Consider the following 20,517-nt stretch of genomic DNA (forward strand, 5'->3'; position numbering starts at 1 on the left):
CCCCACAGATTGAAGAACTCTGGAATAAGGTATGAAAAATGTTAAATTAGTAAACATTGTGTACTACTAATGAGTGATACTATTTGTAACACGTTATGTGAGTGACGAGGTGTATTCATGTGTGAGTTAGTGTCTGAGTGGTTCTATGTGTGTGTGAGTGATTGTATGGGTGAGTGTGTGGTTGTGTGATTGAGTGGGTTTGTCAGTGGTGAATGGGTGGGTATGCGAGAGGCTGTAATGGTGAGTAATGGAGAGTGTCATTGGCTGTATGAGTGAGTGGGTGCATAAGTGTTGTAAGGGTATGTTGTTTATAGGTGAGTGAGCGTGTGAGTGAGTATGGGTGAGTGAGTATATGTGAGAGTGGCTGTATGGGTGAGTGTGTGCTTGTGTTAGTGACTGTATAGTGAGTGAGTACATGAGTTAGTATATGTCTGAGTAAATGAGTTGGTGTGTGAGTAAGTGAGAAACTGTATGGGTGACTGACTAGGTGGGTGTATGGGTGAGTGAGTAGGTGCATGAGTAGCTCTATGGAACAGTTAGTGGTTGTGTGAGGTCTGTATAAGTAATAGGATGAATGTGTGAGTGGTTGTGTGGGCATGGGTGTATGAGACATTCTATGGGGATGTGAGTGGTTCTGTCGATGATTTCATCAGTGATGGCAGTTGAGACGTCATCAGGGATGTCACTGCCATGTCATGAGTGATGTAATATGTGAGGTCATAAGCAGTGCATTAAGAGAGCGTAAGTTGCAGTTAGCTCTGGTTACTATAACTACTGAAATTCTATGGTTTTGTACAAAGTGAAATCTGAGCCTAACTATAACGTTCCTATAGCCTTTTTTCAGTTACTTTCTAGGTTTCAATTTTTTTAAATATTTCCTAACAATAAAATTCCTATAATCTTTCATTTTCAGTAAATTTCTACAGTTTGAAAAAAAAAGTTAGTTCCTAACTGTAACCTGTAAACTTTGAGAATGGGTGTATGAGTGGCTGCAAGGGTCTGTGACTAGTTCTGAGTGGCACTATGGTTCTGTGAGCGGCCCTCCTTCATTGAAAAACAGGCTTGGCCAGCCCTGGGAAAGTGGTGGTCCGCGGTGCCAAGTTTGGCTAAGGGGAAACGGGGGTGCACCCCTTCCCTTGTTTTATATTTAAAAAAAAAAAAGGCCCCGTAACCTGGACCACCCGGGGCAAATCTACAAACAAGCGCAAGAGCTTATGCTTTTCTTTGTTTAAAATGTTAGCAGTAAATTTGTAACTCTGTCGCAATTTTGCGGCAAAATATAGAAAAATGCTTTTTTACCCTGGCAGGGTCCCAGGGGGGCGATAGGACCAGAGCTAGGGGGCCAGGGTTTTCCTACTCTACTCCTTTTCTTTCTTTAACATTTTTTGGGGACTCGACTGAAGCAGAGTCCCAAGATGGCTGCAAACACTTCCAGTTGAAGTTTTTAAAGCCAATCCAATTTCAGCACGGGGATTGTTGGATCCTTCGGAGGATCAAAGTCCCCATATATACAAATTTGGATTTCTTTTAATCTCTCAAAACCTACTGAACAGATTTACACCAATTCACAAAAAGGTCACTTTTTGGACCAACAGCTACCTTTTTTTGCTAAATTTGGTGCACTACGATTCAGCGGTTCGAGCTGTAGTTGTGTCTGAAATTCCTATGGGAGTTAACATGGGAAACATACATTTTTTGCCCCTTCCCCTTTTCTCGGCCCCCGCTTGCTGGATTGCCTCAAAACTAGAATCACCAGCACTCTTCTTCTGGAAACGTTTGTGAAGATTCATCCAACAGCACCAAAGATATAGGCAAGTCAAAAATGGTTCCCTTCCGTACTCCACTAGACAAAGAGTACTCCATGAAGACAAAACACAGACTAAGAGAGCTTGTGTCTGCTTGATTCCTCGGCGATCATGCACTCCTTGCTGTGGCCATCATTTGGATGGATCTCTCAGGTTTATGCATGTCAGTAGAAGCAGAGTTTGCAATGCGGTGCTCTCCCTTCATAAATGTTTGTTTCTCAAGCTTGTGGTGTTTGGGGTATACAAAGGAATTTACAGTGTGATCTAGCATAATCCTATTTGTTCTCTTTGGAGTGTATTCCTCTTTTTTGAAGTATTGTGATGCGAGTCTTTACCTAAACAAAGAAAAATCAAATAAATATATATTTATAGAACCAGGGCACTGAAAATAAATGTGGTCCATTCCCGCACTATTAAAAGAAACCATACTAGTAAAACACATTCCCACATTTATTATTTCGGTGCAAAGGTCAAATGTGAATTTATTACTTCAATACAGCAAAATTAACATCGGAAAACACAAAAAAACAAAACTCCAAGGAAATCTCCCAATGGTCAGAAGGCCTCTTCAATCTGATTTTATCTTACTACACACATTTAGCCACTTGCATCCTAGTTTTGGTTAAACACCTTTTGTGAAATCAAATACAAATGAAACAGGTCAGGCAACATACCATCTAGGCAGATGCACATAGTGTAATGTGCTATTTATTACTTTTGGCAAGGTTCACTCAATAGAAAGACCACATAGATTCATGAAAATACTTGAAAAGGACTTATGGGTGGAGTTCCCACTTGTTGAGCAGGTCTGCAAGTCCTTTTCTACTCTCAGCTGAGGGTGAATATGGTTGAGGGTTGCCCAGTGCCAGAGTTCCTGAGCCAGTGCAGAGACCTGGGTGAGAGTGCTCCCCTATTCCCCCCATTATGGATATAATACATGGCTGTCATGTTGTCCATCTTTATTAGGCCTGTCTTGCTCTAAATGAGTCTGAGGAATACTTTGAAGGCTAAACGTACGACTAGCAGTTCCAGATAGAGTATGTGGTACCCCTGGTACTGAGGGGTCCTGATGTCTTGTACCGTCATTTTGTAAGCACCCCAGCGAACTGATGATTTCTTCATTGACATAGTTCTTAAAAATGCTTTAACAGTGTGACCTTCATTGATGGTGTCTTTCCTGATGGTGGAAGCATGTGAGTGTTGTCGAATGGATTAGAACCAGTGTGAATACTCAGACTGTCAATAAATAATTGATCAAATTTAGGGCAACTTCTGAATCTCCAAACCCAGTTCTGGTCTCATTGACCGATACTAAATTGGAAGCAAGGTCAGAGCTGATAGTGCTTAATGTCTGTTCACTAGAGATCCTTTAGGGTTCTAGTTGATGGATCTCCAAGGTCTGAGAGATTTCAAGACAATATAACAAACCACAGATGGAAAAGGCAAGGGGGTATGAATAAGAAACTCGGCAGACAAGCTGATGCAAGAGAACATGGATCAGCAATCGTAGAAAGGGTGAAACAAAAGAAACAGAAAAGAAATAACTAAACACAGGCAAAGGGATACACACATTTTGATTACAAAAAGCGAAGTGAACAAGAAACAAAAACTGTAGAGATAAAAAAATTATTCTGAGATTGAACCATAACTCTAGAGTCAAACAAAACTTAAAATGTACCCAAAATAAAAGCGAAAGGTATCAAAGGGAAAAAGAATCAGAAAGAAGTTTTACAGAAACAAATGAAAAACATTTCAGAAACTCTATAGGTTGACACAAATCAGAAACCATGAAACTATAATGATGGTTAGACAAACGGGAGTAAGGATAACATACTAGAGAAATGGCTATGAAAAAGAGGGCAAACAAATAGGAATCTTTAAAAACAAAAGCTAACCAAAAAAATAGTGAAAGTGAACTCAAATAAGAAAACGTCTAGTGATACAGAGAATCAAGACTAGAAAACTGAAGACCAAAAATCAAGAGAGAGTCTTACCCTGTAATGTGCCAGCTGCAGAGCAATCTGAATGAATGCATCTGGGCTGGTCTTGCACTTCTTAATTTGTCCTTTTCCAAAGTCGTTAAATGGGAAAACATGGAAATCCACATCATCTGCCAGTGCCTTCGCCACATCCAGTGAGCAGTTTATTTCATCCTGGCACTGCAAGAGAGAAGGGCAATTGGAATGAAAACTTGAAATGAGAGAAAATGGTAAGATAGCAGACATAAGGGCGCTTATAAAGCAGACACTTTGCTGGCTCCGACATAACCTTTTGACATTCCCCACATCACAGTTCCCACATGGAGAACTGCTTTGTTTATGAAGACGGGCCTCAGCTAGCTTTGTTGGTGGAAAAAACTGTTGGGATCAATCTACCACAGGGATGGTGCCTCCAACATTTTGGAAGGCACGTATTTTCTTACGTGGCCTCCCAATGCTGATGTTTTCTGTATGCAAGCGCCATGCGTCATCTGTGCTAGGATACTCTTTGGGGTGAGGTGTGCATGTTCCAAATACAAATAACATAACATAATATACAAGGAAAGCATGGTGTTCATGTAATGCAAACAATAGCTTAACCCAGGCCACTTGAGTCCATGTGGAGCACCGCGGTCCCAACCTTTCAGGCGCATTGTGAAGCTCGATGTCTGATGGGAAAAATGAATGTTAATTAAGCCATCAACCTACCTCATTACTGCCCATGACCTGTTGCGGTGACAGAAGATCCTAGCAAAGTTACAGAGGCACAGTGCCTCTTGACAAAGGACCCACAACCCTACCCCGCCCCGATTTGTTGCAGTACCACATAGCGGTGAACACCTATTACAGACTTTTCTGGATTGAAGGAAGAAAGGTCTTCAATGTCAGCCAGAGCTCCAACTGGTTGATGTGGATTCCGGATTCCATCGGAGACCTAGTCCTCTGATCTCCACCTCTCCAGATGACTACCCCACCCCCGCAGTGACCCATCTGTCACGATAGCCACCTCTGGTTGGGAAAGGGAGAGGGGTCTGCCACTGACCCAATACCGGGTAGTTCGCCACTACTGCAGGTCTTTTGCAATTCCCTCAGAGTTCTGAACCAAGCCAGAGAGATTTTTCTGATGTTGTGCCCGCTAGAATTTCTGGTCCCACTACAGAGTCCTCATATGCCAAAGGGCATGTGTTACAAGAAGGATGCAGGAGGCCTAGAGTCCCAAAAGCATCAGAGTAAGTCTCACAGGAACCCAGGATAGAGGCCGAAACATTCTGGCTCTGGTAAGGCTGACGGGGAGCTCAGCAAGCTGAAAGTGCTCTTGGCTGACCGCGAATCACAGGTAATGCCTGTGGGCAGGCAGAAGGGGGATGGGGAAATAAGCGTCCTGTAAGTCCAACGATACCATACAGTCTCCTGGGTTCGGGGTAGACAGGACTCAAGCGTGAGCATTTTGAATGTCTCTTTTTTCATGAAGACGTTGAGCAGGTGCTGGTCTAGATTAGGATTAAGGCCTCTATCATTCTAAGGCACCAGAAAGTAGGGGGAATAGCAACCACGATCTACTTCTGATGTTGGCACCTTCTCTATAGCTCTCTTTACCCAGAGAGAGCTAACACCGCCTGACGGAGCAATTAGAGGTGATCCTCTGTCAGCTTGTCATAAGTAGGTAGGTAGTCACAAAGGGGAGCGAGTAGCCCCTTTGGACAAGCTGCAAAACCCAGAGCTCCTCCAGTTGTGCATGTGAAGGTGTAACCTGCCCCCGTACGGAATGCCCATGAAGGTCGGACGGCATACTAAGGGGATTTGGAGGATGCAGCTGTTAGGGGTTGGTGGACTGGCTCGACTTCTGGCTGCCTGCCCCATGTCTGTGGGAACCGCATTCTCTGCCAAGAAAAGATTGTGCAGTTTGCTGGCCAGGGTGGTTGGGTGTGTATAGATGCGGTTGGAAGCTACTCCTGTGGCCACAAAAGAGGGAAAAGGCTAAATGGGGTTGCCAAGAAACCATGGAAAAACCAAAAGACTTGGCCGTAGCCCTACAGTCCTTAAAACGCTCCGTCTTATTTCAAAAGAGATGAGTGCCATCCAAGAGCATGTCCATGAGAGAGGTCTGGACATCCCCTATAAAGCCAGTGTTACTTAGCAGGCATGGCATCACAATGCCACAGACTATGAAATTGCTCTACCCAGCGAGTTGGTTAGAACACATCGGATGCTGAACTTTGCTGCATCTCTGCCATCTGTAATTGCTTGCGACAGTATGACTCAGCCCTCTTAAGAGACCATTAGTAGCACTTCAGTAATGGAATCCCAGATTGTGTGGACATATTAGCCCGATGAGCATGCAGAGTTCACCAACCGCAATGCTCGGCTGGCGGAAGAGAAAACCCTCTTACTGAAGTTGTCCAGCCTCTTTCATTCAGTGTAGTGGAAAGGAATGCACAAGGGTTAACTTGGGTGCTGAATTAGGGAATGGAGATCCCCTGGAGCAGAGCGATGGCAGCCAATTGCCTTGAAGGGCCTGGAACAGGCCCCAAGAGGGACATTAATAAGTGGTTCAAGAAAAGGGACTAAATGCTTGTATGGGGCAACTTCTGGCTGAAGCACTATCGTCAAGATGTTAGTCTGGACTGTCATTGAGGTTAGCCAAAGGTTGAAGACCTGAGCCGCCCTCCTCACCATCATAGCAAATGAGGCAACTTACTCTGTAGCCACGGTAGGGGGAGAGACCAAGCCCTTGTTTTGGGGAGGTATTCAAACTACTGGCATATGCAAATTCCTCATACCAGTTGTCCTCAACTTCTTCTACAGAGTACTGGTAACCATAAGGGTCCTCTGGCCCCTCCCATTTGCCCCCAATTCCATGTTTATCAAAATAATAAGGCACTGGCTCAGTTGACATGTGGTGTCTTGCCTTTGTCGGCTCCAGAGCCTGCAGCCCAGCAATGGACAATGCTGGAGTCGGGGATGACGATGGTGATGCCGCTAGGGCACAACAGTGTGTCCACCTATGTTTTCCACCCCCAGGCACTTACACAAGAGGTCACAGACACCTGTGCAGCCACTTCTGAAATATGGCTCACACCAGCACTAAATGCGCACTGGATTAATCCCCAGAGTGCATGACCTCTTTTGCAAGGGTGCGTGACTCAGTGCAAATGAGTGAATCCTTAACACTGTGCCATATTACAGATGCAGGCGCAGAGGTAAAGAGGCCCTCAGGCGGTGCACGGATTGCGTACCTCACAGAGATGGTGCACAGTCAGTGCACACACCCAAGTATCCCAATCCTGATGCATGCAGTCACTCACTGTAGCCACAGTGGGAGGAGAGGCATACGAAATTTCTTACGACACTAGAGTAAGACGATATCCCCAAGAGAACCGCCCCTTAATCCTAAATAGGGAACACTAAGACATCGTCTGTTTGGTGAAAAGTCCAGGTCTTTTTTATTTATTTAAGGCGGAACAAAGCCAAAAATTCTGTTCTGAAGCAGTTGGCAGCTAGAACAAGTGAAAGCTTGTAAATACCTTGGTGTACTGTTTGACGACAAGGGCAGTGATTGAATTTCGTTCGACCCCCAGGCTGATCCTGATCCTCGTTTTACTGTTCGCCAACTGCTGCGAGCAGGGAGCAGTGAGACGCCGAGGCCACGGCGATCGAGCTCACGCCGGGCTCCAGCCTCACTTTTCACTCCAGCATCGGGCACCGGGCTCCTTCTCCGGGGGCAGCTGGATTGCGGTCTGGTCCGGTTCAGCCCATAGCTGTGCCCACCCAGCGGACCGAACGCAAGTGGGCGTGCCCGCTTTGGCCATTCCAGACACTTGGGCACTCCTGTTCCCATCCTTGATCCCACTGCATGTGTCATCGGTCGAGGATCCCGGTCCCGGGTGACGGTGAGCTTGCCACAAAACATCACAGTGTTGTGTAGCACCCACAGCAGCGGCACCCGGAATTTGAGGTGTTTTCAGCAGCCGCAATAGCCGTAGTGAGGACAACGAGGGTCCTAGCTGCAGCAGTAGTACCCCCAGCTTGCCGTCCCACACTCCACACCGCATAGAGAACTGCGGTGAGATTACGGGGGCAACTGGGGTAGCAGGAATGAACAGACTGGAAATCTCTGCCTCTGCCCCCCTTCTGGTTTGCACCCTTGGAGAGAGGCGCTGTGAGGAGTTGTGGAGCTGAGGAGCTGTGAGGCAGCCTTCCCTAGCCACTTTGCCAGCCAGGTGGCACAACCATCAGGAATCAAGGCAGTCAGACAGGTAGACGGAAAGACCAATTGTGAGAATCCCTACCAGAGCCCCAACCAGGACACTCTAAGTGATAACCAAAGTGCTGAGGTGTGTGGTGAGGTGAGCACTGGACTTTCCCCATCTCACTCCCCATCTTACTTAGAAAAACCTTCCTCAGCACTTTAAAGAACTGAGTTAGTGGAGCAGGTACAGAGTTCCTGTACCGCGGGAGCCGCAGGAAGCTACAGGAAGCTCTGGCAAGCAACCCAAACACCAAAAGTCATCAAGCAAACCCCTCCCCAAGAGACACTGACCAAGCCCACAATCCCAGTTCACTAGGTGAAAGGGAAACAAACTCACTATGAGGTCTGGAAGAACAAGAGGAGGGGAGAAAAAAGACAAAAATTTGTTAGCAAACTCCAAAAAGGAAACAGAAAAGGAAGGCCCCCCGGCGTTGACCGCGGAGGAAACCAGCAGCCCACTTGGCTCCTTGAAGGGAGGAGCAATCCAAACAGAGCCAACGTAAATAAACTGCGACAAGCAGTACATGTTTAGAATTTCATCAACGATCAGCGCAGTGACCCTTGCAAAGTCAAGCACCAAGCCCATCACCAGCAAAAAATTTATTGAGTCGGCTCCACACGTAGCTCTTGAAGGTGGCAAGCAAGGTACTCCTCCGGCACCATCGAGGCATCATTCATGCCCGAATAGCAGTACACGGCACTGATCACTGATTTCTTAAAAGTGACGACAAAAAACATCAAGATTAAACAGGATCAGACTGAACTCCAACGCCCTGAACATTACAAAATCAGCAAAGATACCACCGATACTCAAAGTGAAGTCGCCACAAAGTCTCTCCGGGTGAGAAGCAGCAGCAAGAGCCAAAATCAAGAAATAGAGGAATTTCGGTAAACGTGACCAGGTCACCAAAATGCGACAAATAGTGAAGCCCAAGACTCGCAATTCCACACAACCAAAACTCCTCTAGAAAGGGGACAAAGCCACAAAACTAAAGCCACCGAGGCATTAATAGACTACCATTATCATCCACCCATTTCAGAATCTCATTTGCGCCGGAAAAACAAACAGCACTTAGCCGCCACTGCAGCAATGAGGCAGTTCTAACACATGAGACGAGTTTAAACATTCTCAGTCCATTTGGAAACAAACATATACCCACGCCTATAGACGACATGGACCCTGTCGAAATAAACAACAAGAAGCAATACCAACACATCACGCCTCAACACCTATTGGCAACAGTGTATCAAAGTGGCCAGGATCTCCCATTTTCTAACCAATATGATGACACGTCCTTCAATTTTAAAAACTTTCAAAATTTCCCCACTGTGCCGATTCACAAAAAAGGGAAAAACCAAGTGAGATTCCGGATTCACTGAATTTACTGTCTCCGGACCTCTAATTACTACAGGAGGAGAAAGCCAGATCACCACCGACAATTGTCTGGACGCACTTGTTAAATACCCTGGACACCGTCGGTAAAGCTATGATCTATCACGCCAACAAGTTAGACACCCAAGTGGATCTCTTAAACATCTTAGCTAACAAAAGTTGCAAAACTTTAGCGACATGATCACGAGGGTGCAGCAAGACCGAGAAACTACTTTTCAAACATGTCATTGCCACTGCACTCAAATAATAGATCAATTGGCTGTAATCCCAGGTTTAATGTCTGAATTATTGGGGGTCTCCAGGGAGACCGCATTCAAGACCAACCCACCAGTCAACAAAGTGAAAGAAACACTGAGGGAAGAGGATACGGTTTGTTCTAGCCCCCTTAAGGAGCAAAATGCAAAAGCACTGGAGTCCAACCTAGCCCAATCACCGGGAAATATTAATAAATCACCACCAACAGCAGTCTTAAGGAACCCAGGCCCCCTGGCCTCTCCATCAACTGATCATAGTACCAAGTCACCAAAAATAATAGCCCCACTATCCAAGCGGGAAAGAAAATGCCAGAAATGGGAGAGGCCAGAAGAAAGGCCAGAAATGGGGAAAAAACAAAGACAGGCACAGAATGCAACCAGCACCACGAAGAAGCAAGACGCGACTCAAAGTGAAGTTGAGACAATATCAACAAAAGTTGAGGGTGTCAGCCTAGAGGTTGAAACTTCTCCATCCACTAATAGGATCTCTATCGCAATAAGTCAAATCGAAACCATAACAGGACACTCGCAGTCACCAAACGTATACAGCATATTCAAGCCTATAAAAAAAGAAAAGCAACGGCACCCATCACCCAGGCCACACAAACCACTAAAACCACCACCACAATGGGTCTTAACACGTCAGAAGTCACTTCAACCAGTGCAAAGAATGCCATCCCGCACAAGGAGGGCGACGACGAGGTCAGGAGCAATCATAAAATAACAAACAATCACCGCAGGGGAAGTGGCGCAGCAACGACTGTAAAGAACAAGTTACTTACCTTCGGTAACGCTTTTTCTGGTAGATACAGTATCTGCCTGTGGATGCCTCACCTTGTGAATAACCCCCTTGCGTCAGCAAAGTTCGGAAAATTCTTCGTAGCATGCCGGCGTGGACGACGTCATAGGAACACAGCATCGCGCGCGACTCCGTCTGACCTCACCTACTCCTTATTAGGCCCACGTCGGCGTGATGACATCAGTTCCGCCCTTTTTTCCGTGCCTTCGAGGCACCCGGACGGACCAATGACAGCAAATATACATATATACAGTGTACATAGTACATACAAATCAGAACAGCACACATAGTGCGAAGCAAAGGCATCAACAACCCAATATATATACAAATATAAATATAAATATACATAAACTTAGGTATAGCAGAGTGGACAACGGGGAGGCGGGTGGGTCAGTGAGGAATCCACAGGCAGATACTGTATCTACCAGAAAAAGCGTTACCAAAGGTAAGTAACTTGTTCTTCTGATAGATACATCTGCCAGTGGATTCCTCACCTTGTGAATAGAGTCCCACAGCAGTCCCCACTCCAGGAGGAGGGTGTCCACCCTGCTATACCAAAAAATCTTGGAGGACAGAGCGCGCGAAGTGGCCATCCCTCCTCACTTCGGTATCCAAGCAGTAACGCTTCGCGAAAGTGTGGAGGGAGGCCCAAGTCGCGGCTCTGCAAATGTCCTCAACAGGAACACCTCTAGACAAAGCGGATGTTGCAGACTTTGCTCTAGTGGAATACGCTCTGTACCCTCTGGAGGGTCCTTACCCGCCAGAGAGTAGCAAATCTTGATGCACAGGATTATCCATCTGGAAAGTGTGCGCTTGTGCACCGCTCTGCCCTTTCTGCAGCCAGCAAAACCCACGAAGAGCTGATCATCAACTCAACAGTCTTTAGTCCTATCAAGATAGAAACTGACTGCTCTCTTTGGGTCCAAGCGATGAAGCCTCTCCTCCTCCTTGGAAGGGTGAGCGGGAGGATAAAAGGTAGCAAGGGTAATGGAGTGTCCTAAATGGAAGGGAGTTACCACCTTAGGAAGAAAAGCAGCCCTGGTCCTGAGAACCATTCTTTCAGCATGAATGGTCAAGAATGGGGGCTTGGAACTAACCCCCAGATTCATCAATGTCCCGATTTGCGAGTCCTTGATAGCGATTATTAAGGAATCGCTATTAAGGACTTGCAAATCGGGATTCATGTAGAAATCGCAAAATAAATTGAGATTCCTACAGCCTCCTTATTTGCGATTAGCAAATTGCTAATCGCAAATAAGGAATTACTCCCCATTCATTCCTATGGGCCTAAAGGCCCATAGGAATGAATAGGGAGTCAATCCTTATTTGCGATTAGCAATTAGCTAATCGCAAATAAGGATGCGATTTCAAGGGTGCCAGGGGTGTCCAAAGGACACCCTGTAGCAGCCCTGAAATGTCAATGTAGACTGATGTTACTCACACACATTTCCTATGGACATGTGTGTGTGCAACATACCACTTAGAAAAATGCACTAATGTGCATTTTTCTAAGTTTTCGCTATTTACCACAAAGTCAGACTTCGCGGTAAATAGCGGTAAAAAATAGCGAATTCGCAATTTTTCAAAGGTTCATAAAAAGCATTTAAAGAATCTCTAATTGAGATTCCTTAAATGCGATCGCAATTTGAGAAATCGCAATTATTTGCGATTTTTAAAATTGCGAGTTCATGACCCATTGATGAATTCCAAATGCCGTTTTTGCGGGCGCAAACGGCCGAATTTTGCGATTCGCACCGTTTGCGCTCGCAAAAATGCTTGATGAATCTACCTGTAAGAGCCTGAAGCTCACTTACCCTCCTTGCCGAGGTAATTGCAACCAAGAAGACCGTTTTAAAAGATAGAAGCCTCAAGGAACACTTGTGCAAGGGTTCGAAGGGAGAACCCATCAAATAGGTTAACACAAGATTCAAATCCCAATGAGGAACAACAAAAGGAGTAGGAGGGAACTTATTAGTGAGACCCTTCAAGAATCTTAAAACCACAGGAGACTTAAAAAGAGAAGGCTGATCAGGCAAACCGAGAAATGCCGACAAGGCCGAAAGATAAACCTTGACTGTGGCAACAGCAAATCAGCAAACTGTAAAATGTCAGACAAATGAGCCTTCAAAGGGTTAACAGCCCTTTCCCCACACCAAGAGACAAATTTAGACCACCTATAAGAATAGATGGACTTAGTGGAGTCACGCCTGGCAGAAAGAATGACATCCACCACATCGTGAGGGAGAGAAAAGGAATTCAAGTTGCCCCGTTCAATCTCCAGGCATGAAGGTGTAATGTCTGGAGGTGGGGGTGTAGAACCTGCCCCTCCATCTCAGAGAGGAGGTCTGCCCTGAGAGGGAGACGGAGCGGCGGGTGAGAGGAGAGGTGGAGAAGGTCCGTGTACCACACCCTTCTTGGCCAATCCGGGGCGACCAATATGACTTGGGCCCGGTCCTGGCGAATCTTCCTCAGAACCGAGGAATCAAGGGTATGGGAGGAAACGCGTAAAGGAGTTTATTTTCCCAACTCAACTGAAACGTGTCCCCCAAAGCTCCTTGCATCGGATACTGGAGACTGCAGAATGACAGGCAGTGAGCATTCTCGTGAGTGGCGAACAGGTCCACCCGAGGAGTCCCCCCACATCTGAAAGATGTTGTGAACAACCTCCAGATGGAGCCTCCACTCGTGGTCGGCAGAGAACTGCCGACTGAGAACGTCTGCAGGAACGTTCAGAACTCCGGCCAGATGATTTGCCATCAGACAAATCTGACCAGAGACGCAGAGCCTCTCTGCTGAGACACTGCGACTCTACTCCTCCCTGCTTGTTGATATACCACATCGCGGTCGTGTTGTCCGTCAGGACTTGAACCGACTGACCGCGAAGGCAAGGGAGGAAGGCCTTGAGTGCCAGACGTATCGCCCGCAACTCTAGAAGGTTGATGTGAAGCAACCTTCCCTCTGGAGACCAAAGACCTTTGATCTCCAGATCCCCCAGATGAGCACCCCACCCGAGAGTGGATGCATCCGTTATCACTGTGGCAACCGATGGAGGCAGTTGGAAAGGCTTTCCTTGAGACAGATTGCCTTCCACGCTCCACCAAAACAGATCCGCTGCAGTTTCTCTGGAGATCCTCACTAACTCCCTGAGATCTCCGTTGTGCTGATACCACTGCCTGCGGAGGCACCACTGGAGTGCCCTCATGTGCCAGCGTGCATGGTTGACCAACAGAATGCAAGAAGCCATCAGACCGAGCAGACGAAGGACCTTCAGGACTGGAACAACCGCTCCATTGTAGAATAAAGGAATCATTTCCTGTATGTCGCGAATCCTTTGAGGAGGAGGGAATGCACGACATACAGAGGTGTCCAGTACCGCACCTATGAACAGGTTGCGCTGGGAGGGCACCAGGTGAGACTTGGGTACATTTATCGAAAAACCCAACTTGTGCAACAACTGAGTTGTCTCTTGCAGATGATGGAGCACCTTCTCCGGCGACTCTGCTTTGATCAGCCAGTCGTCCAGATAGGGGAACACAGGAACCCCTGACCTTCTGAGATGCGCAGCCACCACTGCCATCACCTTGGTGAAAACTCGAGGCGCAGTAGTAAGCCCAAACGGAAGGACAGCCAACTGGTAGTGTTGCGATCCCACCGTAAAACGGAGATACTTTCTGTGCGACTTCAGAATGGGGATGTGAAAATACGCATCCTGCAAGTCTATCGACACCATTCAGTCTTCTTCCATCAGCGCCTGAAGAACCTGTGCAAGTGTGAGCATTTTGAACTTCTCCTGTTTGAGATAGAGGTTCAAAATCCTGAGGTCCAGGATTGGCCGAAGCCTGCCATCCTTCTTGGGGATAAGGAAATACCGGGAGTAGCATCCCTGACCCCTTTCCTGCTCTGGAACCACCTCTATCGCACCTTTTCTGAACAGTGCCAGGACTTCTTCCTGCAGGAGAAGCAGGTGGTCCTCCGAACAATAACCTTGGCAAGGAGGGTAATTGGGAGGAAACTCCTGAAAAGGAAGTGCATACCCATTTTCTACGAGATTGAGAACCCAAAGATCCGATGTAACCGATTCCCAATCCCGTAGAAAATGAGTAAGCCGACCCCCTACCGGACCCGCATGATCCGGAATGGCGGATCTAGGGCTGCTTTGCTGATGCGGGTGGGGGTTGATTGTTAGAGGAGGAAGTAGAGGAGGAGGAGGCTTGGCGTCCACTAGCACGACCCCTTTGTTTACCTCTGTATGATCTATACAAAGGGTTTTGCTGCTGCTGCTGCTGCTGCTGCTGCTGGTCTTGTTTATAGGGACGAAAAGTAGATCTACAAAATCCCCTAATCTTCCTAGTGGCAGAGCCTCTAGCCTGCAGGCCCAAAGACCTTGCCGTTGCCCGGCTATCTTTGAACCTCTCCAAAGCTACATCCACTTTTTTCCCCAAAGAGGCCTGATCCGTCAAATGGTAAGTCCATTAGAGTAGATTGTACATCTGCTGAAAATTCAGAAGACTTGAGCCATGCGGCCCTCCTCGTGGCAACAGTAGAGCCCATTATCCTGGCCACAAAGTCCGCCGTGTCCATGCCACTCTGAATTACTAGGTGGGCTGCAGCCCGAGTATCAGAGACCACTTCATTGAAGTTCTTTCTATCTTCCTCCGGAAGCTTAGTTGACAATTGTTTCACGGAGTCCATCAATGCATGAACATATCTCCCCAGCAGGCAAGTAGCATTGGTAGATTTAAGAGCCATGCTACCCGAGGAGAAAATCTTTTTCGCAGACTGGTCCAATTTTTTAGAGTCTTTATCTGCAGGCACCTGTGGAAAAGAACCTGCAGACCTGTTGGAACAAGCGGCCTGCACAACCAGACTTTCCGGAGAAGGATGCGAAAAGAGAAACTCAGGGTCACCAGGTGCTACCCTATAACGGCTTGCCACCGACCTGGACACCGCAGGAGCAGTCAATGGTCTCTTCCAGACCTCCATTATTGGCTCAGTCAAAGCCTCAGTGAATGGGAGTGTAGGCTCTATAATAGATGAAGGCGAATGCAAAACCTCCGGGAGGATGTTAGGCTTGAACTCAACGGTAGGTAAAGTCAGATTGAGCAGATCCGCAGCCTTCCTAATGACAACATGGTAGGGTGCCTCGTCCCTAGATAGTGCATCAGAAACTGATGGTAAACCGCACTCAGGAGAAAGTTCCAGGCCACTAGCACTATGCAGGTCCTCAAAACAGTCCCCTTGATCCAGACGTTCTCCTTCCTCTACTTCAGGATCTTCATACTCCTTTTCCTCCTCATACCAGTTGTCCTCAACTTCTTCTACAGAGTACTGGTAACCATAAGGGTCCTCTGGCCCCTCCCATTTGCCCCCAATTCCATGTTTATCAAAATAATAAGGCACTGGCTCAGTTGACATGTGGTGTCTTGCCTTTGTCGGCTCCAGAGCCTGCAGCCCAGCAATGGACAATGCTGGAGTCGGGGATGACGATGGTGATGCCGCTAGGGCACAACAGTGTGTCCACCTATGTTTTCCACCCCCAGGCACTTACACAAGAGGTCACAGACACCTGTGCAGCCACTTCTGAAATATGGCTCACACCAGCACTAAATGCGCACTGGATTAATCCCCAGAGTGCATGACCTCTTTTGCAAGGGTGCGTGACTCAGTGCAAATGAGTGAATCCTTAACACTGTGCCATATTACAGATGCAGGCGCAGAGGTAAAGAGGCCCTCAGGCGGTGCACGGATTGCGTACCTCACAGAGATGGTGCACAGTCAGTGCACACACCCAAGTATCCCAATCCTGATGCATGCAGTCACTCACTGTAGCCACAGTGGGAGGAGAGGCATACGAAATTTCTTACGACACTAGAGTAAGACGATATCCCCAAGAGAACCGCCCCTTAATCCTAAATAGGGAACACTAAGACATCGTCTGTTTGGTGAAAAGTCCAGGTCTTTTTTATTTATTTAAGGCGGAACATAGCCAAAAATTCTGTTCTGAAGCAGTTGGCAGCTAGAACAAGTGAAAGCTTGTAAATACCTTGGTGTACTGTTTGACGACAAGGGCAGTGATTGAATTTCGTTCGACCCCCAGGCTGATCCTGATCCTCGTTTTACTGTTCGCCAACTGCTGCGAGCAGGGAGCAGTGAGACGCCGAGGCCACGGCGATCGAGCTCACGCCGGGCTCCAGCCTCACTTTTCACTCCAGCATCGGGCACCGGGCTCCTTCTCCGGGGGCAGCTGGATTGCGGTCTGGTCCGGTTCAGCCCATAGCTGTGCCCACCCAGCGGACCGAACGCAAGTGGGCGTGCCCGCTTTGGCCATTCCAGACACTTGGGCACTCCTGTTCCCATCCTTGATCCCACTGCATGTGTCATCGGTCGAGGATCCCGGTCCCGGGTGACGGTGAGCTTGCCACAAAACATCACAGTGTTGTGTAGCACCCACAGCAGCGGCACCCGGAATTTGAGGTGTTTTCAGCAGCCGCAATAGCCGTAGTGAGGACAACGAGGGTCCTAGCTGCAGCAGTAGTACCCCCAGCTTGCCGTCCCACACTCCACACCGCATAGAGAACTGCGGTGAGATTACGGGGGCAACTGGGGTAGCAGGAATGAACAGACTGGAAATCTCTGCCTCTGCCCCCCTTCTGGTTTGCACCCTTGGAGAGAGGCGCTGTGAGGAGTTGTGGAGCTGAGGAGCTGTGAGGCAGCCTTCCCTAGCCACTTTGCCAGCCAGGTGGTACAACCATCAGGAATCAAGGCAGTCAGACAGGTAGACGGAAAGACCAATTGTGAGAATCCCTACCAGAGCCCCAACCAGGACACTCTAAGTGATAACCAAAGTGCTGAGGTGTGTGGTGAGGTGAGCACTGGACTTTCCCCATCTCACTCCCCATCTTACTTAGAAAAACCTTCCTCAGCACTTTAAAGAACTGAGTTAGTGGAGCAGGTACAGAGTTCCTGTACCGCGGGAGCCGCAGGAAGCTACAGGAAGCTCTGGCAAGCAACCCAAACACCAAAAGTCATCAAGCAAACCCCTCCCCAAGAGACACTGACCAAGCCCACAATCCCAGTTCACTAGGTGAAAGGGAAACAAACTCACTATGAGGTCTGGAAGAACAAGAGGAGGGGAGAAAAAAGACAAAAATTTGTTAGCAAACTCCAAAAAGGAAACAGAAAAGGAAGGCCCCCCGGCGTTGACCGCGGAGGAAACCAGCAGCCCACTTGGCTCCTTGAAGGGAGGAGCAATCCAAACAGAGCCAACGTAAATAAACTGCGACAAGCAGTACATGTTTAGAATTTCATCAACGATCAGCGCAGTGACCCTTGCAAAGTCAAGCACCAAGCCCATCACCAGCAAAAAATTTATTGAGTCGGCTCCACACGTAGCTCTTGAAGGTGGCAAGCAAGGTACTCCTCCGGCACCATCGAGGCATCATTCATGCCCGAATAGCAGTACACGGCACTGATCACTGATTTCTTAAAAGTGACGACAAAAAACATCAAGATTAAACAGGATCAGACTGAACTCCAACGCCCTGAACATTACAAAATCAGCAAAGATACCACCGATACTCAAAGTGAAGTCGCCACAAAGTCTCTCCGGGTGAGAAGCAGCAGCAAGAGCCAAAATCAAGAAATAGAGGAATTTCGGTAAACGTGACCAGGTCACCAAAATGCGACAAATAGTGAAGCCCAAGACTCGCAATTCCACACAACCAAAACTCCTCTAGAAAGGGGACAAAGCCACAAAACTAAAGCCACCGAGGCATTAATAGACTACCATTATCATCCACCCATTTCAGAATCTCATTTGCGCCGGAAAAACAAACAGCACTTAGCCGCCACTGCAGCAATGAGGCAGTTCTAACACATGAGACGAGTTTAAACATTCTCAGTCCATTTGGAAACAAACATATACCCACGCCTATAGACGACATGGACCCTGTCGAAATAAACAACAAGAAGCAATACCAACACATCACGCCTCAACACCTATTGGCAACAGTGTATCAAAGTGGCCAGGATCTCCCATTTTCTAACCAATATGATGACACGTCCTTCAATTTTAAAAACTTTCAAAATTTCCCCACTGTGCCGATTCACAAAAAAGGGAAAAACCAAGTGAGATTCCGGATTCACTGAATTTACTGTCTCCGGACCTCTAATTACTACAGGAGGAGAAAGCCAGATCACCACCGACAATTGTCTGGACGCACTTGTTAAATACCCTGGACACCGTCGGTAAAGCTATGATCTATCACGCCAACAAGTTAGACACCCAAGTGGATCTCTTAAACATCTTAGCTAACAAAAGTTGCAAAACTTTAGCGACATGATCACGAGGGTGCAGCAAGACCGAGAAACTACTTTTCAAACATGTCATTGCCACTGCACTCAAATAATAGATCAATTGGCTGTAATCCCAGGTTTAATGTCTGAATTATTGGGGGTCTCCAGGGAGACCGCATTCAAGACCAACCCACCAGTCAACAAAGTGAAAGAAACACTGAGGGAAGAGGATACGGTTTGTTCTAGCCCCCTTAAGGAGCAAAATGCAAAAGCACTGGAGTCCAACCTAGCCCAATCACCGGGAAATATTAATAAATCACCACCAACAGCAGTCTTAAGGAACCCAGGCCCCCTGGCCTCTCCATCAACTGATCATAGTACCAAGTCACCAAAAATAATAGCCCCACTATCCAAGCGGGAAAGAAAATGCCAGAAATGGGAGAGGCCAGAAGAAAGGCCAGAAATGGGGAAAAAACAAAGACAGGCACAGAATGCAACCAGCACCACGAAGAAGCAAGACGCGACTCAAAGTGAAGTTGAGACAATATCAACAAAAGTTGAGGGTGTCAGCCTAGAGGTTGAAACTTCTCCATCCACTAATAGGATCTCTATCGCAATAAGTCAAATCGAAACCATAACAGGACACTCGCAGTCACCAAACGTATACAGCATATTCAAGCCTATAAAAAAAGAAAAGCAACGGCACCCATCACCCAGGCCACACAAACCACTAAAACCACCACCACAATGGGTCTTAACACGTCAGAAGTCACTTCAACCAGTGCAAAGAATGCCATCCCGCACAAGGAGGGCGACGACGAGGTCAGGAGCAATCATAAAATAACAAACAATCACCGCAGGGGAAGTGGCGCAGCAACGACTGTAAAGAACAAGTTACTTACCTTCGGTAACGCTTTTTCTGGTAGATACAGTATCTGCCTGTGGATGCCTCACCTTGTGAATAACCCCCTTGCGTCAGCAAAGTTCGGAAAATTCTTCGTAGCATGCCGGCGTGGACGACGTCATAGGAACACAGCATCGCGCGCGACTCCGTCTGACCTCACCTACTCCTTATTAGGCCCACGTCGGCGTGATGACATCAGTTCCGCCCTTTTTTCCGTGCCTTCGAGGCACCCGGACGGACCAATGACAGCAAATATACATATATACAGTGTACATAGTACATACAAATCAGAACAGCACACATAGTGCGAAGCAAAGGCATCAACAACCCAATATATATACAAATATAAATATAAATATACATAAACTTAGGTATAGCAGAGTGGACAACGGGGAGGCGGGTGGGTCAGTGAGGAATCCACAGGCAGATACTGTATCTACCAGAAAAAGCGTTACCAAAGGTAAGTAACTTGTTCTTCTGATAGATACATCTGCCAGTGGATTCCTCACCTTGTGAATAGAGTCCCACAGCAGTCCCCACTCCAGGAGGAGGGTGTCCACCCTGCTATACCAAAAAATCTTGGAGGACAGAGCGCGCGAAGTGGCCATCCCTCCTCACTTCGGTATCCAAGCAGTAACGCTTCGCGAAAGTGTGGAGGGAGGCCCAAGTCGCGGCTCTGCAAATGTCCTCAACAGGAACACCTCTAGACAAAGCGGATGTTGCAGACTTTGCTCTAGTGGAATACGCTCTGTACCCTCTGGAGGGTCCTTACCCGCCAGAGAGTAGCAAATCTTGATGCACAGGATTATCCATCTGGAAAGTGTGCGCTTGTGCACCGC

At 47.4% G+C, this 20,517-nt stretch overlaps 1 protein-coding gene across 10 annotated transcripts in view; it reads right to left on the reverse strand.

Annotated features, from left to right (window-relative positions):
* LOC144770575 (carnitine O-palmitoyltransferase 1, liver isoform-like) overlaps positions 1-20,517 on the reverse strand; it is a 525,217-nt gene that overhangs the window by 88,181 nt on the left and 416,519 nt on the right. For all 10 annotated transcript variants that reach the window (XM_078655216.1, XM_078655221.1, XM_078655217.1 and 7 more), the window contains exon 14: positions 3,800-3,964. In XM_078655216.1, coding sequence (XP_078511342.1) covers positions 3,800-3,964 — 165 coding nt within the window. The remainder of the gene's footprint in view (positions 1-3,799; positions 3,965-20,517) is intronic.

Source organism: Lissotriton helveticus, chromosome 7, assembly GCF_964261635.1.
Source record: "Lissotriton helveticus chromosome 7, aLisHel1.1, whole genome shotgun sequence".
NCBI lineage: Eukaryota > Metazoa > Chordata > Amphibia > Caudata > Salamandridae > Lissotriton > Lissotriton helveticus.